At 45.3% G+C, this 20553-nt stretch overlaps 1 protein-coding gene across 1 annotated transcript; it reads left to right on the top strand.

The window, feature by feature from the left end:
- The first annotated feature begins 4532 nt into the window (after positions 1–4532).
- On the top strand, positions 4533–18397 carry LOC128709980 (E3 ubiquitin-protein ligase hyd). The gene is made up of 16 exons (XM_053805019.1): positions 4533–4594; positions 5258–6043; positions 6690–7078; positions 7146–8325; positions 8392–11089; positions 11171–11660; positions 11798–12279; positions 12355–12547; positions 12948–13040; positions 13489–15093; positions 15172–15353; positions 15651–17206; positions 17328–17537; positions 17637–17784; positions 17870–18100; positions 18185–18397. The coding sequence occupies exons 1-16, from the start codon at positions 4533–4535 to the stop codon at positions 18395–18397; spliced, it is 10518 nt and encodes a 3505-aa protein (XP_053660994.1).
- Positions 18398–20553: the final 2156 nt, after the last annotated feature.

Genomic DNA, 20553 nt, shown 5'->3' with positions numbered 1-20553 from the left:
GGGCTACGGTGAAGTTGGTGACTAATAGGGAAACACCCGACTTAGTGAATAGTCGGCGAAATACAATTGGCATTCATTATGTACGTTGAGGTTAATGATACCATTTATTTACGTTCCACTCGACCCAATTTTCGTAAGGTTTTTGAACTTGTTGACTAGTTCTAGTAGTTTTTTTTCACAAAATCCTTTTGTTTATTTTTAAATGTTGGTGCGTCAGCAGATAGCGGAACAATGACACTACGTTTCCCTACAATTATTGAACACTAAAACTTTTCAAAGAAATTAAAAACAATGAACAAAACGCTAGACCTACGCTGTGATCTTTTGGCTTGGTTGTTGCAGCTCACAATAGACCACACCTTGCTGGTCCCACCAAATACATAGCAAGATTTTTTTACCAAGAATATTCGACTGTCCATGATGGTGGGGTTATCCATGAGTTGTCCGTTTTTTGTTAACGTAATACAATCGCATATAATAATAATAATGAAAAAGAGCACATCAATGCACTTAATTATTGCTCCAGAAAAAAGCACATTATTCGATAACTAAAATGCGATTTTTTTTTAACAATTTTGCATCCACTGCGTCGAAGAATCAAATATTGCAAATGAAAGCCTAATGATGGCAATTGAACTTAACACTGTTGCCTAATTAAGCAAACATCTCACTTTAAGAACTAAAAATAAGACTCTCAGCAAATGAATTCGCTGAAAGAAAAGATCGTAAAAAGACTGTAGAAAGACCGGTTGGCACCCAGCACTATAGTGCGTATCTCAACATCAATGTGATTGTCGATGCTGACTTTTGACCCAAGATAAAGTAAAGAAAGTTTGGACGACTTCGGAAGTGCGCTGACTTATTAGTACGTCACCTTTGCGTAAGTTAGGATGTGTTATCAAGGCCACTAGTGGTGCCACCATCATCCTGGGGTTTCCCTCGTTAATCTACAACCCGAGGTTTTCACACATAGAAGAACCGTAAACCGTCGAATTATTATTCGATTCGTTAGAGGTGTTTTTCGTGACTAATAAAAAAGATCTTGCTAAACAAATGTCTGTCACTGAAGCATGTATACCAGCAAAATTCTTAAACGCCAATATACATCAACACAAGTGTGCACAACTGTGCAGCAAATGATGTAATGAACTCAGAATAAAGGGATATCAAGGATTATAGATTTGTTCGTTGAGCGATAAATGCGTACAATTTGTTCTTCTATGGCAAACAAATGCAAACACACTGACAGCTGGTGCGCCTAGCATTGTTTTTTTCATACTTTCCAACATAGAACTGATTTATATAAAATAGTTAATGTGAGCAGTACATTACCTGTTTTCAGCTGGCGGTTTCGGTTTCGGTAGCACGGTTTTATAGACGCTATTTAGCCAGTATCTCAGGTTTGCAACAAAGTTTTGCCAATTAGTTCTCGTCCCGGCCGTACACTGTCAAAACAGCCAACTTTAATTGACGGAAGCTAACAATGAAAACCAGGCAAATGAGACCGAATAGGCAGGGAGATCTTAGTTGACCATGAACCGATAAAGTCTCTATTTTTACCGGCCAACCCCTACGAACACTTCGATTAACTAGTTAAAAGCGAGCGAGAAAGAGCACAACATTAAAAGCAACGAAGCGATTTTTTTCGGTATTATGCTTCCCACTCTTCACTTTTCACTAGGACTGCGAACCCATCTTGCTTCGATGGCTCGGAACAATTGGAAAAGCAAGTGCAACAACGAGCAAATGAAACACTACACTAAAGCACGCACACACATACACACAATGGCACGGCGATTCACAATGAAATGTGGAGTGGCCGGGCGTGAGACGAATAGCAACGGCTGATGGGTAAATTTCCTTCACACAATGCACAACCCGGAAAGCAGATGCTGCGGCTGTGTGTATGTGTAACTGGTCAGGGAAAACCGCTAACTACGCACTTCGCACGCACGGATATATTTTTTTTCACAATTCCTCTTCGCTTGAGTGTAGTATGCTAGCACAAGAAGGTCGTTTTGTGCAAAATATATAAAACACACAGAAAACTGGCACAATAAACCGATTCGTGTTCACATCGACCAAGGCCACCACGTAATCACGATGAAGTGGGGGCGTGCCGATGGTGGATTAGCGGAGAACGGGTCGTAACGTAAACCGTGACGTCGCAAACCGTCCGGGAGGCAAGACACCAGAGATAACGACGGTGGGGCCGGGATTATCGAAGCGCGTCAGCGGCCAATGAATCGGGTGAACACACCATGAAAACATGCACATGCACTGGTACGTGGACGTCACAAATCAGGCAGGCGAATGATAGCGTAACGAGGAAAACGATTTGGAAACGCACCTCAACTCACTCCACCGGTAGGAATATTGACGAACGGAAAACACTATCGTCGCAAAGGTGCGTACTTTTCGTGTCGGATCCTACAACTTTATCCGCGTTGCATCGGTTGAAGTGTTTGACAGCGAATGAACTCAACTATTTATGAAAATTGGCATTCGCGATGGGTGCCCAGGCTGGTCCATCCAGCAATTTTGACAGCAGCATCATTGACATAAAGTATCGAATATTTAATCAAGTTTCGCAGCACTGTCTAAAATTTTGTAACTTTTCTTAGTTTTACTCTCAAATTTAGTGCTTATTGATATCTCAAAGCGATATAATAAGCGATCTATACATGCACCTTCTGCATTGTACACCATAATATGACTAGAGTTATCAAATGTGCTTAATCTAAACAAAACTAAACAATAAACAATTAAACAATACAAAGAATTCCAGTTTTTACGCAGAAGCATAAATATTACCAAATTACTTGACATCATTTTGTGAAAGAAAAGTAATAAGTCCATCACAAAAAACCACACATAATGAACCTCGAAAATGTTCCTGTCCTAGACGGATTAAACGGATCGGATGGAATCGCACTCGGAACATCTACCTGGATTTAAGCGTTCTCACACTGATGTGTGACCATCACTACTGAATTCACACATCGTGCACGGGTTCTGTTCGAAGGTGTTGAGTTAGAAAGCGAAAAAAGGTGATATGGCAGCTAAAATACTTAAAATTACTCGATAAATGGATCGTTTCCTTCGCAAAGCATTGTATCACGGTGTTATTATAGTTAAAAACTGTTAGTTTACCTTCTTTTTTTAGAGACCGTATGAGAGATAGCATTGGTTGGTGGAAAGGCAGTGATGATAGGGCAGTCAGGAAAGGGCAGCTGTCGCTGTACGAGAAATACCCGACAGAGAAAGATTTTCTTCAAGAATCCACAAAAACTGGTGCAGTGTCGGATTCTCGAAAGACACGCCCGGTGAACTACGTAGCCATTAGAACCGGAACCACTATTAGGGCACCAGCACAAGCTATGGTTAAGCAACGTGAGAGAGTAGTATTGGTAGTGGTGCTTCCGCCAGCGCTACCATCCTGGCGGTGATGGGCAACGATTGATGATGGCGGAGTGAATATTTCTTCGGAAAAATAACCTCCTTGAAGGGTTGACTAACATTTCGCGCACAGCAAGAATTTGCTCTCCACGCGGTTTAGAAGAGAAGAAGAACGTTATCTGGTTCCGGTGAATTGCAGAGTCATACGACGAGAACACAGTAGTCGTTTTGTACGTGGACCGAATGTTCACGCAAACAGAGCAAGCTATGAACGTGTGGTTTTGAAGTTAACCCGCATTCACATCGCGTATACATGTTCTCGAGCCAGCGGAAGCACACTTCTCCAAAAATCTAGATCATGCAATAGTGAGAAAACTAGAAAGGCATTGTGTGTTGCACGTCGAAAATAGATTAGGATCAGGGAAGTAGAGAGATCGAAATTAATCATAAGAGAACGAGCAGAGTGTTCCCTCTGGATGCGTTTCGGGTGTTTCGCACCGGAAAATCCGGAGTGTAGCTAGGAAGAAGAACGAGACAAGAAGGAAAGAAAACGGTTCTTTTTTTTCGGTGGTCGTCGACTCGCTACGTGTGCGCGAGTGTGGTTGTATTCGTGTCGTACCAAAGACGGAGGATCGAAACCTCCCGTGAGCACCGTGTGTTGAAGAAGAAAATAATATAATTTCTGTTTTCCTAGTGTGAGTGAAGTACAGCACAGGACGTCAGTGCGACGACGGGTGTGTGCGTGTGTTAATGCATGCTTTTCGTCGTGTGTCACTGACATATGCAGTGCCAACCAGTGTTGGGAGGAAGAAGAGCACCAGTAGTACCGCAGCCCCAGCCACAGTAAAGCAGTGTGTGAATCGGTGTTCGCAAAAGTGCTGTGTGTGGTGTGGACAAGAACAACGTTCTGTCTGCTGTGCAGCATTATTGGTTCAATCAGTGAAGTCAACCTTTGTCGGAACGCGTGTCGCGTAGCTGGAGGCAGATTCTGTCGATGAAGCAATCAAACGGCCACGATACTCTGTGGAACGACATTATCTCGTAAATGAGAGCGTACCATAGTGCAGCATTGGGCAAAACATATAGGCGATCGTGTAGCGCAATAGGAGGCAGCAACAATCTCACCAGACAAAATGTCGACATTACATTTTGTCGTACATCCGCTCCCCGGTACAGAGGATCAACTTAACGACAGGTAACTTTTGTTCGATAATTCGTAGAAACTCTTTTCAACGTAGCCCAATGGTGAACGGACCAGTGCCAAGCTTTCTCATGTCCGCCATTGTGATGTACAGGTGGTGGGTACAGTCATCGTCGATACCATCCATGGTCGTTGCATAAAAATTGTCTTGTAAAACACACTCTCTTCAACATGCAATAGAATATGGACGGAAAGGACTACAAGTATGCTCATCAACCTGTGCGAGACAGGCAATTTTGCCGTAAAATGTAAAGTCCATAACGTTAAAGGCTTTGGATGTTGAAAAAAGGTATCGGAGCTGTCAGAGCTGTATGACAGCGCCTCCTTAGGTTAGTTTGGATAGTTAGTTTACTGTCTCTTTCTTACCTGTACGTTCTATCCAGTTGGCATCCAACATGCTTCTTCCCCATATGTGTTCTGGCCGTAGCGTCATCGTGGGGCTGCAAGAATGAGTATATTTTACATTTATGTTCTAATTAACATACGAGACAACGTAAGATTGCTACCAGAGTACAGTTAATTGACCAAGATAAGGGTAAGGAGTGTGTATCGTTTTTCGGGTTTCAGAGCAATGTAATGGCTGTAAAGCGTTTTTTTTTTATAAATTAAAGTGTATATTACTTAAAGTAATGTAAAACGCATTTTTTTTTCTTTTAGGATACGCGACGTGGCCGATAAAATCAACAAATATGGTGTCCAAACATTACCCGGATTACAGTCCTTGAAAGTGCCGGTAAAACAAATCGTCATCGGTCCGGCACATCTTGGGATACTGCTCGAAGATGGAAGGGCCTTCCGAGTGGCCTTCTCCATCATACCTGAGAGGCTAGATCTCAGCAAACAGGACGCCTCAAAGACCGGTGGAACCGGGGGCGGTGGTGGTGGTGGCGGCGGAGGTGGCGGAGGTGGTGGTTCCGGCGGAGGAGGCAGTGGTGGCGGAGGTGGTGGAGGAAATCAATCATCGAATCAGTCGAACAACAACTCCAAGAGCACTCCTACCTCCAGGCAATGTCGCTCCCGTGCGCGTATTATGCGCACAAGCAGCTCGGTCCGGGCCGGCAGTGGCTCGCAGGGATCCGGTTCACGCAGTACCGGTGTTATTATGGGCGGTGGATCGTCCGGCAGCCGGTCGATCGTATCCGTTCCCGCACCGTTCGTGCCGGAAGAACTGGTTGCGCAGGCCCAGGTGGTACTACAAGGCAAGAGCCGAAATTTGATTATTCGTGAACTGCAGCGTACCAACCTGGACGTGAATCTGGCCGTAAATAATCTGTTATCGCGAGATGACGAGGGTGGTGATGATACGGAGGAAGGAAGTGACAATTATGTGGCCGAGGATTTGATCTCCCTGTTGGACGGTGGTTTCCATCCGGATAATAGCGTCATCATCGATGCGGAAGCTATGTTCACCGACGATGTATTCGGATTTTCGAATATACGAAAGTAAGTTTTTTGTTCTATTTAGTCTGTTGTTTAGGTCTTTGGAATGGGTAATTGGTTTAAGGTAGATAAAAACTCAAATATGTACACACAAAATTAAACTATTTCCGGGCGAAGACGATCCATGCAGACACGGTTTAACTCAAGTAAACTTAAATTCCAAGTACAGTTTTTTTCCGCAATGACATTTGGAGCTAATTGTGTTCATATTCAAATCCTAAAACAGATTTAAAACAAAAATAATGACACTTTTGACAATTTTTCACAGATCACATTTGTCAATTAATTCGTTGTGTTGCTTTATTGTTAATCAAACACCAATTCATACTGAATGGATACGAAAATTGAAATAAAATTTAACATATAGTACAAAAAAGTCAGATACTAGCTACAAATAGAGGTACAAATAATTTTTAATGTATATTTAATACAGCTAATGGTAGCGTAAAAAGTTACTATATCTTTAACCTATGTAGATTTGATTTAAATAGAGAAGACTGTATATTTATTTAACTAGTGTGTTGGGAATTTGATAGGGGTGTTAGTTTTGAATGTACATTAAACAAAAAGAATTAATCTATTTCGGCCTTTTGGATCCATGAATCTAACATGTATGTACATTTTTCGTCACGATTGTTTCATTTACTAGTTTGATGTTATACAGTCGTGCCCGTAGTGAACGAAATCAAAACAATTCATCATCTGCTGGAGGAAGTGGCGGCGGATCTAGTGGTGCAGTTGGATCGGCAGGAAACAGCAACGATGGTACAGTAGCTAGTAGTCGTTCTAGCGGAAGTGGCGGTCAGGCCGGTGCAGCTGGTGCTGGAACCGGCTCATCAGCGATCATTTCCGGCAATGCTCAGTCGGGTAGTGGTGGCTCATCAGGTGTAGCCGGTGGACCCTCTGGAGTTTCTGGAGGCTCTGGACTGAGCAGTGCAGAACGTGAAGGATTTGGACGATGGCGAGATCGGCAATACTTTGGACCACGTCGTTGGTTTCAAGGAGGACGAGAGGATGTATGGGAGAAGGAAGCAGGTGGTGAGTGAAGAAATCACAATCACATGTCGTGGTACATTAAAAATTAACGACCATTCTTTCATTTCAGATTCAAAAAAGAAGGACTATTCGTCCGGATATCCCTTATGGGTGTCCGATGAGATGGAGCCTTGGCCGGAGAAGGAACATCCGGTGCGCTTCACGGAAATAGCGTCATTATACTCCGAGTTTATAGGCGTGACTGCTCGCGGTGAGATACATCAGTGGCGATGGGCCGATGCAGAACCGTACCGTAGCAACGACGCATCGAACGTTCACCATCCGAAGACAATTCCATTAAACCTTTTGTACGAAAAGGTAACACACATATCGGCCACACTCATCCGTTGCTCCGTTGCTACTGAGAGTGGCCGGATTGCTACATGGATGGACGAGTTACTTGGTTACGCTGGTAACAAGTTGGAGCATAGTGCCACCAACTATCCCGAGTTTGCACTCGATCGGATAGTGTCGCTACACACTTGCACGCTGTACACGGTGGCTCGCACGGAGAGCGGTGAATTATTTTGGTGGGGTGTGCTGCCATTCGGTCAGCGCAAACGCCTTTGGGATAAGTATCAAGCGAAGGCGAAGAAACCCATACGACCAAGTGTGAACACACCGGAAGTAACGGTTGGGGCTCAAGTGTGCATGAAAAGCTGCCCAATGTACCAGCACGGTGCAATTGGGTTTACCATTTCGAATGGTGTACCAAAAGTGGGGCAGTTGATGAATGCTGCTTGGGAATTTACGAAGGTATGCCGATTCAAGCTGCTTTCAATGTCGACTCTGTCGCAACAGCTGGCTGCCAGCACGCAGGGTGGAATCACAGGCACACCGGCAGGATCAGTTGGTGGAAGTGGGTTGAGCACTAGCTCGACACTTTCTAGCAGCGGTATTGCAGGTTCTCTGAGTGCTGGATCGAACGCAAGCGGAATAGGATCACAAAGTTCATCCGCTACTGCATCGGGAGGGATGAGTGGAATTTTGGATAAAGATTCCAAAAGCGGAAACTCTTCGAGTGCACCTAGTGGTAGTTCTTCTGGGTCGGGAGGAGTTTCGTCCTCAAAGCAGGGGGCCGGCAACAATAAGGAATCTGCTGATCGCATTGATATGCCACCACCACCTTCCCCGGCTTCCAGTACATGTAGTGATACCGGTAGTGTGACAAATTCGCACAAACGTCCTAAGCGAATGACACCGAAGGAAGAACCGGATCCAAAGAAGGACGAAGAACAATGGTTATTGAAGTGAGTCACACTCATATATGTTTATTGCTGCCGTATCTTATTGATAATGTTCTTATTTTGCTTTAGGGACGTAATTTTCGTGGAAGACGTTCGCTCCGTACCGATTGGGCGTGTGCTAAAGGTTGACGGTGATTTTGCAGCTGTTAAGTTTCCTCCTGCGCCCGGTTCAGGCGGGTCCTTGTCATCATCGACCAATAGTGGCAGCAACAGTAAGGATAAATTTGACGATAGCATCGAAGCTTGGCAAGACTGCCGATTGCTGCGCAAGGACGATTTGCAGGTGATAAAATCTGCGACAACGCCACGCGTTCCCGACTGCTTCCAAAAGATACCGCGTCGCATTGTGCTTAACCCGACCGCTTCGTCAAGTAGCAATAATGATGCAATGGGAGGTACCTCTCAGCTGCTAACGATTGCGGTAGATCCTAAGGGTATACATGGTATTATGAAAACAGCTAACAATCGACTCCACTACTCATTGTTCAACTTGAACACTGGCCGGCAGGAACAGGATAGTGTATTCCCCACTGATATAGGATCATTTCTCGGCGCTTCGATGCAGGACGTGTCTCTGACCTGTGTTGGTGATAGTTCAGACAGTGTACTACTGCTTCGCGACGGTAACAACACGATTTATCCGATGGCGAAGGATTGTGTGGATGCAATACGAGACCCAAGTTGGCTCGATCTACCACCGATAAAGTGCATTGCAGCAGCATCCCTTACGTTACCCTCGGTAGGTGTTAATCTAAAGTCCCAAGTGGCACTGGTGGTTTTAGCACCAGAGCAGCAGCTGCTCATGTCAAAGATACTGCGCTGCGACATTGAAGGCGTACGGCAACTGCTCGCACACATTGCGGCGGAAGGGCCAGAACAGATGAGGAATTCGCTGGCATCGATGTTGGCAGAGCACACGGACGGTAACAGAAACATAATCCACGCTTGCATTAGCACGTGCTCACCGACATCGAACCGGGAGCCTGATTTTGTGGCCACTGGAAGTGGTTCCAATGGAAACGGTGGGGCTTCGAATGGCGGAAACAGTTCCTCTGTAGGAGCAAATAATTCGTCCGCTGGTCTCGAATCGATCAATGTCATAACAAACACGATGATAGGCAACCGACCGGTTAGCATTAGGGAGATCATGCGTCGTAATGTAGGCAATCGTGAAATGGATAGTACCAGCAGTAACAACGCGATCGTGTCAAATAATGTGCAAGGTGGATTGCCAGTTCCTATTGCACCAGGTCCCGATGATCAACCGCCAGTGCTGAGCGCGAACTCAATGCCAGTAGTTTACTGGCCGTCGGAATACGATCCAACGAGCGGGGACGATGATAGCCTTGGTGGACTAAACAACGCTATGGCCAGCACGGGAAGTCATCAGCAGCAACAGCATTCAGGGACAGTTGGTAATCAACAAACGATCTTTACGTCGCAAAAATCGTTGGCTGCGATTCCAGAAACGTACGTATCCGATCCGAATGAGCGGCGCCAAAATGCGCAACTTGTTTTGCAGCTGCTATGCGAAAGTCCTGTCTTGCAGCCACATTTGCGCGCACTATTGAGCGCCAAGGATGCTCAGAGTCAGACTCCGTTCATGCTGGCGGTAACCTGCCGTGCGTATCAGGCGGGAATTACAGTGTTTAAAGCCATCCAGAAAATTGCTAACGGTGATGATGCGGTGCGTGATTCGATGATTTTCCCACCCGGTTCTTCGCCAGATCAATCACCGCTCGGGATACTGTGCTGCAATGATACATGCTCTTTCACTTGGACTGGAGCAGATCATATCAATCAGGACATCTTCGAGTGTCGCACCTGTGGATTGACGGGTTCGCTCTGCTGTTGCACCGAGTGCGCCAAGGTGTGTCATAAGGGACACGACTGCAAACTGAAACGTACCTCACCGACGGCATACTGTGATTGTTGGGAAAAGTGCAAGTGCAAAGCATTGATAGCAGGCAATCAGTCCAAACGTCACGATCTGCTGTGCAAGATGGCTGCTGAAACGGATCTGGTAACGCGTTTTAATTCGCGTGGCGAATCGATTCTGCTATTTCTCATCCAGACCGTTGGCCGACAGATGGTGGAGCAGCGCCAATACAGAGCAACATCCCGCGTTCGTTCAACGTCGTCTAGTAATACGCGTAAAACGCCCAACCTTGAGCCGGATAATGAAATGCCAGAGCACAATCTAGAACCACCTCGTTTCGCCCGTAAGGCATTGGATCGGCTGCTTAATGATTGGCCAGCCGTACGAGCGATGATCATGACGGGTGCTGAGCATGAGAAACCGATCGTACCAAATGCAAACCAGCAACCGTTCTACGATGACGATAACCAGCAGGTGTATCTGCAATCACAGAGCGGCACCTCACTGTTAGATAAGTTTACGCATAGTCTGATCGTTCGTTGCAGCAGCGACCCTCTCGAAAAGTTGCTTATGACACTCGTTCATGAGCTACAGAACGATTCGATTCCGGGGCGTGTAGAAGAGGCGCAGAAGGTAGCTCGCCGTTTCGTACGATCAGTGGCGCGCGTATACGTTATATTCAGCATCGAACGGTTCCAAAACCCGGAAAAGCAACGTAATTCCACGACGCAGACGAAGCATCTGCAAGCATATCGGCGGGTGTTTACTGCACTGTTTAAATTCGCCATCGAAGAGCTTGTTGAGATAGCAGATGCACTCATTACTCCGGTACGGTTGGGAGTCGTGAAGCCTATCGCGCCGTTTAATTTGTCATCGAACAATATCGACGTAAGTGTCATGCCCAATCATTCTAATTATCGTACATCACAATGCATAATTTTCACAAACTGTTTTTTTTGCTTTCTCTAGAGCACTGATGAATTGTTCTCAGTCGAGCCGTTAGCACCGCCAACGAATCGCTCCAATGCCGCTGGCATTGCACAGATTACTAATAACACGGCCAATGTGCATCTCGGGGTGGACCCATTGGATAGTGAGCGTTCGTCGTCTGGTTTCATTTCGCGCATTAACATTCGCCTGGGCGATATCGAAGATAATAACGATGCGGATGCGTTGGTGCAAGACGATGGTGAAACTTCCGAACAGGAAGATATGGCGGAACGGGAACAACCACCGCCAAGGCGCTCTTCATCGCTTCGGCCAGTTACTAGTGCGGTTTCCATGAATGCTGAGGAGGAATCACAGGATCTACTGCGAAGCGAAGAAAATGCACAGGGTGAAAGTGATAACGAGTTCAATTTCCATGAGGCTGAAACCGAATCCGATTCTGACGATAATCAGAGCACCCAGGATGCCCAACGTAGCGTTCAAACAGGAGCGACCGCCGGTTCCGATACAGGTGAAGATCTTGCTTTTATTTATGTTTTCTTGAAACTTTGATTCTCTATAAAACGGGGAATATATCCCCCAACCCGGTCCCTGAAGACCCCCCGGGAGATTGTGGTGGTTGATGTTAAATGGTTCCACAACTTACAGGACTAAACTCCTTGCTGTTCGACAACGAAGACGATTCTGGGGATTCCACCCAGCCAGACGATGAGGGTTCGGAAGATGGTGAAAGCGATGATCAGTCCACCGTAGATTTCAACCTGAATGACGATCAACTCGAACGCCGTCAAACACCGGGTGGAAACCAGCGTATCGCCAATCTTGCCCCGCAGTCAATGCAATGGGCCATACGCAGTCGCGAAACAACCGCCCCAGAGCGGGTCCGTTTGACAGCGGGTAGCTCCAATTTGGTGTTTATCGATCCGAGTTCATTGCGTCGATCGACTACCGCAGTCACGACTGCGCAGCAGCAAGAATCCCCTACGATGACTACAACGGCCAGTGCACTTGCCAGAGCGTTCGGTATTATTTTGCGACAAATTTCCGATCTGATTGGTATGTTACCAACCAGCATTAGTGGTTCCTCGTCAGTACTCGACGTGACTCATCAGGACGCTGTACAACTACAGGTACGTTTCGTTAAATGTTCATGTAAGCGGATCAAAGGTTTATAATCCATTGCATCCAATCCTTAATTGCTGCAGATGTATGTTGAAAAACGGCTGAAGCTTACGTGGGAGTGGATATTAACCGTGATGGAAGCAACCGAAGCACAACTGCGCTTTGGAGCTTCATTGACTGACTCTACAGATCCCTCGCATCCGCTGCATCCGCTCAACATTCCGACTTCATCCAGCACTAGTGAAGCAGCACCCTCCGCAATGATTGGTGTTACGAGTAAGTATCTCCACAGGAAATTTAAATTGTTACATAATTTTCGCGATAAAAACTATTTGATAAATGCACACTAATGCACATGCATTTATAACAAGCGAAAATATTTACAATTAAAAAACGATAATCCCCCTACAGAAATATGAATGATGAACATCCAACATGCAACAGATTTACATGTTGGATGTTTAAGTGTGTATAACTGGCTTCCATGGCTTGAAAAAAATTATTAATCTAATTTATTTTAAAACAGTTTCAAGAATTTTCAAGAGAAAAGAAGTTTTCAAGAAAAATCTTTCATCTAAAATATAAGTTGATTGTCGCCCAAACCATCGCGCAATTTAGGTTTTTTAATTTCATCTACATTCATTGTAATTTGTGTCTTCGTTATGTGTATTTTCAGCAGGTAGAAGTAGAGCCACGATCAGCACGCTCGGCACAGCGACCACAGCGCGCAACCTAGGATTTGCTGATAGTGATCGCAGCACGAGAGATGGTAAGTTCTGTGATTGCATACAATAGGCGAAAAAAAAGCTCATAGTAACTGACACTGCCTGTGAATTATCGTATAACGATGTAATTAAGCATCATCACAGTTCTTTCCGAAATACTATAGAATCCTAGATAAAGCATAAATGATTTTTTAATCTTATGTAATTTAATCCAAATATTCTGCAAAATTTGTAATCTATGAGTTGCAAATGCCGATTTGTGTATACTTTGAAAAACGACTAAGTCGTATATTTGTGTATGGGTAGTTATAGGTGCAAAAAAATCACCATTGTAACTTTAAAAAATCATATACCTAGAACAAGATGCGTTTGTAAAACGTAAAAAAAGTGAATACAATAGTATTCTTTTCGCATTATTTTTAGTATATGTAGTGCTCAAAAGCAAACAAGGAATATTTCACTAATATGTAATCGACATTTACTTTCTCGTAGGTGGTTCTTCTATGACGGCAGATTCGGAATCCAGCAGACGTGATTTCCTCACTTACTGCCTTTCATTGATGCGTGCGCACAATTCAGAGCACCGCGACTCTTTGCCAGTGTTGGATGTGACGGCCCTGCGCCATGTAGCATACGTGCTTGATGCTATCCTGTTTTACATGCGTGCAACAAATGATTGTGATCTCGACCGTACAACAAACGGTTCTAACGTTTGGGACGATCAGGATGAGAACGAAAACGAAGAAGCGGAAGCGGATATTTCTACTTCCATCTTCATGGATACCGATTCCGTCGACGATGACATGCTTAGTCGACCATCACTCGGTCGACGACATTCGTTCTTCCAGCGATCGGACTCTACACTCTGTCTCGGATGTCCGGCGCCGGATCCATTCAACACACCGCTCATTGATGCGTTACCCTTGGCGGATCAACCACATCGTTTGCAGCCCACAGCAAAGCGGGAAGATCTTTTCGGTATGCCCAAGTGGCCGATTACGCTTGCTCCGGGCGTAAGTGGTAGTGCCGGTAGCAGTGGTCTGCAGCATCAAAACACTGCGTACGCAGGTCCGTCGGAGGGAGGGCCCTGTGGTGTTGGAGGTATCACTAATCTGGAACTACCTCCCGTTCGGTTGAGTTTATCGTCTTCAATTCGACATGAAATGAGTAACAGCGTAGTTGCCACAGGAATTATTGTCGATCCGACGGAAGCTTTGTACTCAGAGTCACAACAGCAGCCGCACCAACCATCCAGCCAAGATAACACCGTAGCTTTTATCGATGGAGGTGTCGCACAAACCGATCCGAACACGGACTCTCGTGTAAGGGTAGAAATTTCTCTTCCCGTAGGAATTTATCAAGCTGCGGCGAGCGGATCGGGAACCGTTGGAACCGGGTCGTCTATCAAACAACAACAGGAAATGGAAGCAACCGGCGGACTCGGTGGAACATCCGGAGGAAGTAGCAGTAACAGTGGCAGTGGAGGTAGTAGCACGACATCAACGAAATCGAATGAAACGCATTCTCCCAAACCTCCTCCACCGCCTCCACCACCAATAAGTGGTGGAAACAGTAGCGGAAGTAATAGTGCCAGTGGTCCTACTGGTAGCGGCAGTAGCGCTTCGACCACAACGTTCTCGGAGGTTTACTACAAAAAGAACCGGCTGTTCTATATGAAGAGCAACAAATACAGCGAAGAATCCGACGTCGATGAAGTGAGTATCAGTTCGGATGAGCCACAGGACTTGTCGCAATCGTCGATTAAAATCGATGTCGATACGGATCAGGATCATGATGAGCTGTCGGAGTCGGATTCGGAGGATTCGCGGCAGCACTCCTCGACGACAGCCAAGCGCCAGAAGCTGGACGATTCTGGAAACGATATGGGTGGTGGCGTTGGAGGCAATCCGACGACTGCAACAATAACGATGTCGCTACAGCAAGGAAGCAGCAGTGAAGGTGTGGTTGGCCAACAGCAGTCATTACAGCAACAGGAGCCCTCGTCTGCCATACGTCCTCCAATTATTGTTGCACGTAGAAAGGTGGCTGCCGGATCGGGATCGGGCCCCACATTAGACGGATCTTCAGTCACTCTAGGTAACCGTAATGCGCGCAACACTTTGAATTTCATGATAAATGTGTATTTCAACCTGGCAATTTATGTTCTTTTTTTAGCACAAGGTTCCGCTCCGACGGACGTTGTAATGTCCGGGGAACAGCAGATAGCCGGTGTTGCATCTTCTTCATCCTCGGGCCCTTCAGTTTCCTTCGCTAATCCACTGGTAACGATCGGTAATACATCGGCAGGAACATCTCCAGGCAAAAGTGTTATTGTTCGCGCTGGACCTTCGTCCACGGTAAGTCACTTACGCCAAAATTAAATCGTTGAACCTGTACGCAAATCTGCGTACCATTTTGAGCTTCACAGATAACGAAGGAAGTTTTTGAAAAGCAGTAGCTTTCCTTTCACTTATTGCTCATAGATTATGGCGTTTTTTGCGATCGCCATGCTTTCTGATGACCTCTAGCGGGTAAGAGTTTGTTTAACTAGAGGACAGATACGAAGTGAACAGAAGTCGTTGTTTTTAATTTGTATGTTGCGATTTTTTTTTAAATCTCACACGGGTGTTTCCGTTTCGTGTTTTTTGTTTTAGGTGTTTGCCGCGGGAAATATGGGCAGCAGCAGCAGCAATTCTGTCGATTTGATTCAGTCGGCGGAAGCGATGGACATACAGGAAATATCAGCTCACGTAACAGTCGAAACGACACCGAATGTACTGCCGACTGCCCTACAGCCCGAAATGCCTCCACGAGGTATCTATTTGCGTGGTTCGTCGGCTATGTCTTCATCGATTTTGTCCGATATACTGCTGGGTCGCTGGCGTTTGTCGTTAATTCTGTTTGCTCGCGTCTTCCTCGAAGACGTTGGCGTTGAACCGGGCAGCGTCATTTACGAACTGAACGGATTCCCCGTAAAGGAGACAAAATTCCGACGCTATATGGAGAAGCTGCGCTGCACAACACAAAAAGATTTGACATTGCTAAAAATGGAGCGCAATAGAGCGGCCCTGTTGACGCAGACCTTCAAGGAGCTGAATGTGCTTTACAACAACCGAAGAGTACAGCAGCCGCTAGTATTTAATAGGGTAAAAGTTACGTTCAAGGACGAACCTGGCGAGGGTTCCGGTGTGGCACGTAGCTTCTACACCGCTATCGCGGAAGCACTGCTGGCAAACGAAAAGCTGCCTCCGCTCGAGGTAGCCCAGACTCCGGCAAAGTACGGAGCAGGACCGTTCAACAGCATGTTACGCCATCGTGGCAGCAGCGGTGGAGGCGGTGGTGGTAGCGGTGCCAGCAGCGGCGGAGGAGGAAGTTCAAGTGTTGGTGCTGGTGTTGGCGGAAGCGGTGGAGGGAGTAACGCACCGGGTAGTGGTGTTAGTGGAAGTGGAAGCAGCAGCAGCTCCCGTCGTGGACTCTCCAGCAAACAACCATTGTGGCGCCCGAATCGTGAATCTCGCAAAACGCTCAACTATGATGCACGTCCCTTCCGGCCGGCGAATGAACAGAATGTGTCAGGGGCAGGTGGTGGTGGAGGTGCCAGTCCTACCCTGCTGAACGTTGGTGAAGTATTTTCCGTTCAACAGCAACAGCTAGGTGATAGGCTCTATCCAAAGGTACAACTGCAGCATCCGAACAATGCTGCCAAGATTACTGGAATGTTGCTTGAGTTACCGCCAACGCAAGTGCTGCATTTGCTAGCATCGGACGAAAATTTGCGCCAGCGAATTAGTGAAGCGGTGGAGATAATCGTGCAACGTCAGCGGTTAGAAATGGACAACCTTTCCAACGGTGGAAACCAATCGTTATCATCTGGCGGTACCGGCTCGTCGGCAGGACAAGGAGTTTCATCCTCGCTAGGCAGTTCCGTATCGCTAGCGGGAACTAGTGGCGGTGGATCATCAGGCTCGGGCTCTGGCACTGGTAGCGAACAAGTTGTGGGCAGTGGTAGTATTACAGCTAGCGGTGGCTACAACAGCATCACGGGACAAGGCACTCCATCGTTAACGAAAAAATGTGCCCCAGTGTTACTGCTGGAAGACTGTCAGATGGATGCACCATTGTTTTACACACCGGGTAAACGTGGTTTCTATAGCCCTAGGCAGGGATATCCTTCCAGCGATAGAATGAACGCGTTCCGCAATGTAGGCAGGTGAGTGCAGTGAAAATTACATTAATTGACTTTTCAATTATGACAATTATGAGTTAGTCGTAACATCCTACGTCCAGTGCGAAATTTATATTATTCCTTCTTTTTTATGTTTGTTTCGCAGATTGATAGGATTGTGCTTGCTCCAGAACGAACTGTTTCCGCTGTTCCTGCAACGGCACGTACTGAAGTTTATTCTAGGCCGACAGATTCGCTTCCACGATTTAGCATTCTTCGATCCGGTGTTGTACGAATCTCTACGGCAGCTGATAAAGGATTCGCAAACCAAAACAGGCGGCATCAGCATGTTGCAAAGCCTTGAAATGAACTTTGTGTAAGTTGGCTGGTTATGGACCAGTATTTATCGACTATAAATATCTTGTGTGAGTTTTTAATTTTACCTGACATTACATTACATCTTTTATTTCAATAGGATTGACCTCATGATGGAGGAAGGCTCGGGAACGGTAGAACTGGTACCGGGCGGACGTGACATTCAGGTTAACGAGAACAATGTGTACGATTATGTGCGTAAGTACGCAGAGTATCGTATGATCAAAACGCAAGAAAAGGCATTGGAAGTAAGTGACACTGTTTATTGAAATGTGAGAAGAACTGTCTATCCTAACCCATCGCTCTCCTGTTGCTTACTAAAATTCTCCGCAGGCTATTCGCTCCGGTGTGTTTGACGTACTGCCCGATACGGCACTGGATCAACTGACCGCTGAAGATTTGAGATTGTTGCTGAACGGTGTCGGCGATATTCATGTAGCAACGCTCATTTCCTACACGGCGTTCAATGACGAATCCAATGAACCGAGCGATAAATTAACCAAATTTAAGCGCTGGCTCTGGAACGTGGTTGAGAAAATGACCAACCTAGAGAGACAAGATTTGGTAAGCTATATTTCTTGCTAGCTGCAACCCATTTTCGGCCCGGCGACGTTACTATTCTGTTGTTTTATCTATCATTCCAAACAGGTTTACTTCTGGACTGGTTCACCAGCGCTTCCTGCTTCCGAGGAAGGATTCCAACCGATGCCATCGGTGACGATACGTCCGGCAGATGATTCCCATCTACCGACGGCGAACACGTGCATCTCCCGGCTTTATATTCCGCTCTACTCAAGCAAAGCAGTCTTGCGGCACAAACTCCTCCTAGCGATCAAAACAAAAAACTTTGGATTTGTGTAAAATTTGATAAATCAAGTTATAGGTGGGGGACGGAAAGAAATAGATAGGGTGAAAGATTGAGACAGAGCAAGAATAGAAAGGAATAAAAACAAAAAAGCGGTGCATTGATTATAATTTGAAGCGGGAAAGCATGTTTCCTTAAATGCTAGCGTACACTCGAACCCCCCGATATAGGGAAATTGCGCGTTTAGCATACTGTAGCAAGGCAATATTCATAGTGTTTTCTGTGGTTATTAACGAATGTTCTTTTGATCGGATGATTTACACGATCACTTATCAGCTACGGAATTGTGTTTCGTTTAGTTTTTGTGTTATACTTTTCTTGTAGTTAATTTTGCAACTATAGTAAGCTGTAAGCAAACAAACATAAAAAAACACTTGTTCTTTGCTTTCATGAACCACTTTTGAAATGCTAAGGTCGAAAGAGTGAATGAAGCAGGGGAACAAACGTAGATTTAATTTTTGCGTATTATTTAGGGTGATACTAGCATAAACATAACGAAAATTGCCAATGATGGGAAATCATCGAATCGCCATGCAACGGTTATGATTTCTCTTTCGTCATAAAAAGGGATATTGAAAAGAAAAAGCAATTGTACACAAATACACCGTTATCACAAGTAGACGAATGTGTGCGCCACAACGAGCATAGAAAGGGATATAGCTGCAGATTGGTGTAATTGGTCAGGGAAAGCGTAACAGTTAGCACACGAAAGAGAAAGCGAAAGAGAGAGAGAGAGCACACAATTAAATTGGAAATAATCTATGGTTGAAAACGTTACACCCAAGGTCTACAACAAAACGATGTACGATATGAATACATATGTGCTAACACATAACGTTCTTTTAGTATGTTTTTTTTCGGATGTGTGCGTCTCCAGTAGAGCTCTACCGTACTTTCCCCTTTGTTTTTAAACAAATTTCACAACTTCGAATTGCGTCGCGATTTGGGGTTATTCGTCATTCGTCAAAAATGTGAAATGATACCGGAGATAAGTAAGGCATGGACATGGAAATAGGATGGATAGGAAACTAGAGTATTAGGATTACTACTACGCCTACGAATTAAAGGATCAGCGTATCCGCGAGTGTAACAGAAGCATGCAAATATTATAACAAAATCGATATCTTTGAATATAGATATATATTTATAATCGTACTACATTAATGGCCAAAATTCTTACAAACGCTCCATCTCATTTCTCATTGTATGTTGCTACCTGCGTAGCATAACAAACCTATCCAAGTTCCAACAAGTCTGTTTTTCAGCTGTCACACGTTTAATTCGATTGTAAATGTTCTGCCAGTTCATGACATTTTTTTTCTCGTTGTGTTACACATGCGGCCTTTTGCACATGAGAAAATCGAAGGTATTTTCATTCACTTTGTCTTTGGTCTTCGTCTGAATGCACCACCTAAAGTCTGATTTTTTTATGTGATTTCTGGTAAGGTATGTTTAACAATGATGCGGTTATAAGGGAGTATCGGGTATTGTACAACGTTTCGAGGCGTGTGCAAGGGTGTAGGTATGTTGTGGTTTCTCTGCCAAAGCGATCTTCTAGGACGGAACAATCGAATCGAGCGTATAACAAAAAGTGGGGTACGAGAAACCACAGCCGGAAACGGTGTTTCCAATTCAACATAAACGGTGGACAATATACAGCGCAACTCAAGAGCGCAAGCAGTGATAGCCGCAATGGGTGAAGATGAATAAAAATGTCCTGTTTGTAGTTAGCAAAGCACGTGTGACGGTGATAAAAACAATAAGCATCGTAGCAGGCACGATGAACACATAGTACACAGTGCGCGAAAAATCCGCTGCAATGAATGATTGTATCAGCACAGACGGGGTTTGTATTTGTGTGTTACGAACGGACTATATGGTGTGTAGTGAGCAAGGGACACCTAACCCAAAGCTTGTGGATTGTCGTAGCTTAGGCGTGCACGATTTTTTGCCACATTTTACCCCGCTAACAAATGTGGTTTTGCGATGTGCCGAGTGTGTAGCGAGTGCAAGATTATAAACGTTCGGAAACACGGCCAGTTAATGGAGAAGAAAGGAATTTATGATGATGGTACCAGGCAATTGAAAACATATCGTGAAGATCAACCATCAACCGGAATGTTCGTAATCCAGCGTAATTGAAACGCAAATA

Source organism: Anopheles marshallii, chromosome 2 (assembly GCF_943734725.1).
Source record: "Anopheles marshallii chromosome 2, idAnoMarsDA_429_01, whole genome shotgun sequence".
In the NCBI taxonomy this organism is placed as follows: domain Eukaryota; kingdom Metazoa; phylum Arthropoda; class Insecta; order Diptera; family Culicidae; genus Anopheles; species Anopheles marshallii.
The sequence above is the reverse complement of the archived record's forward strand: the minus strand, read 5'-3'. Positions and strand labels throughout refer to the sequence as shown.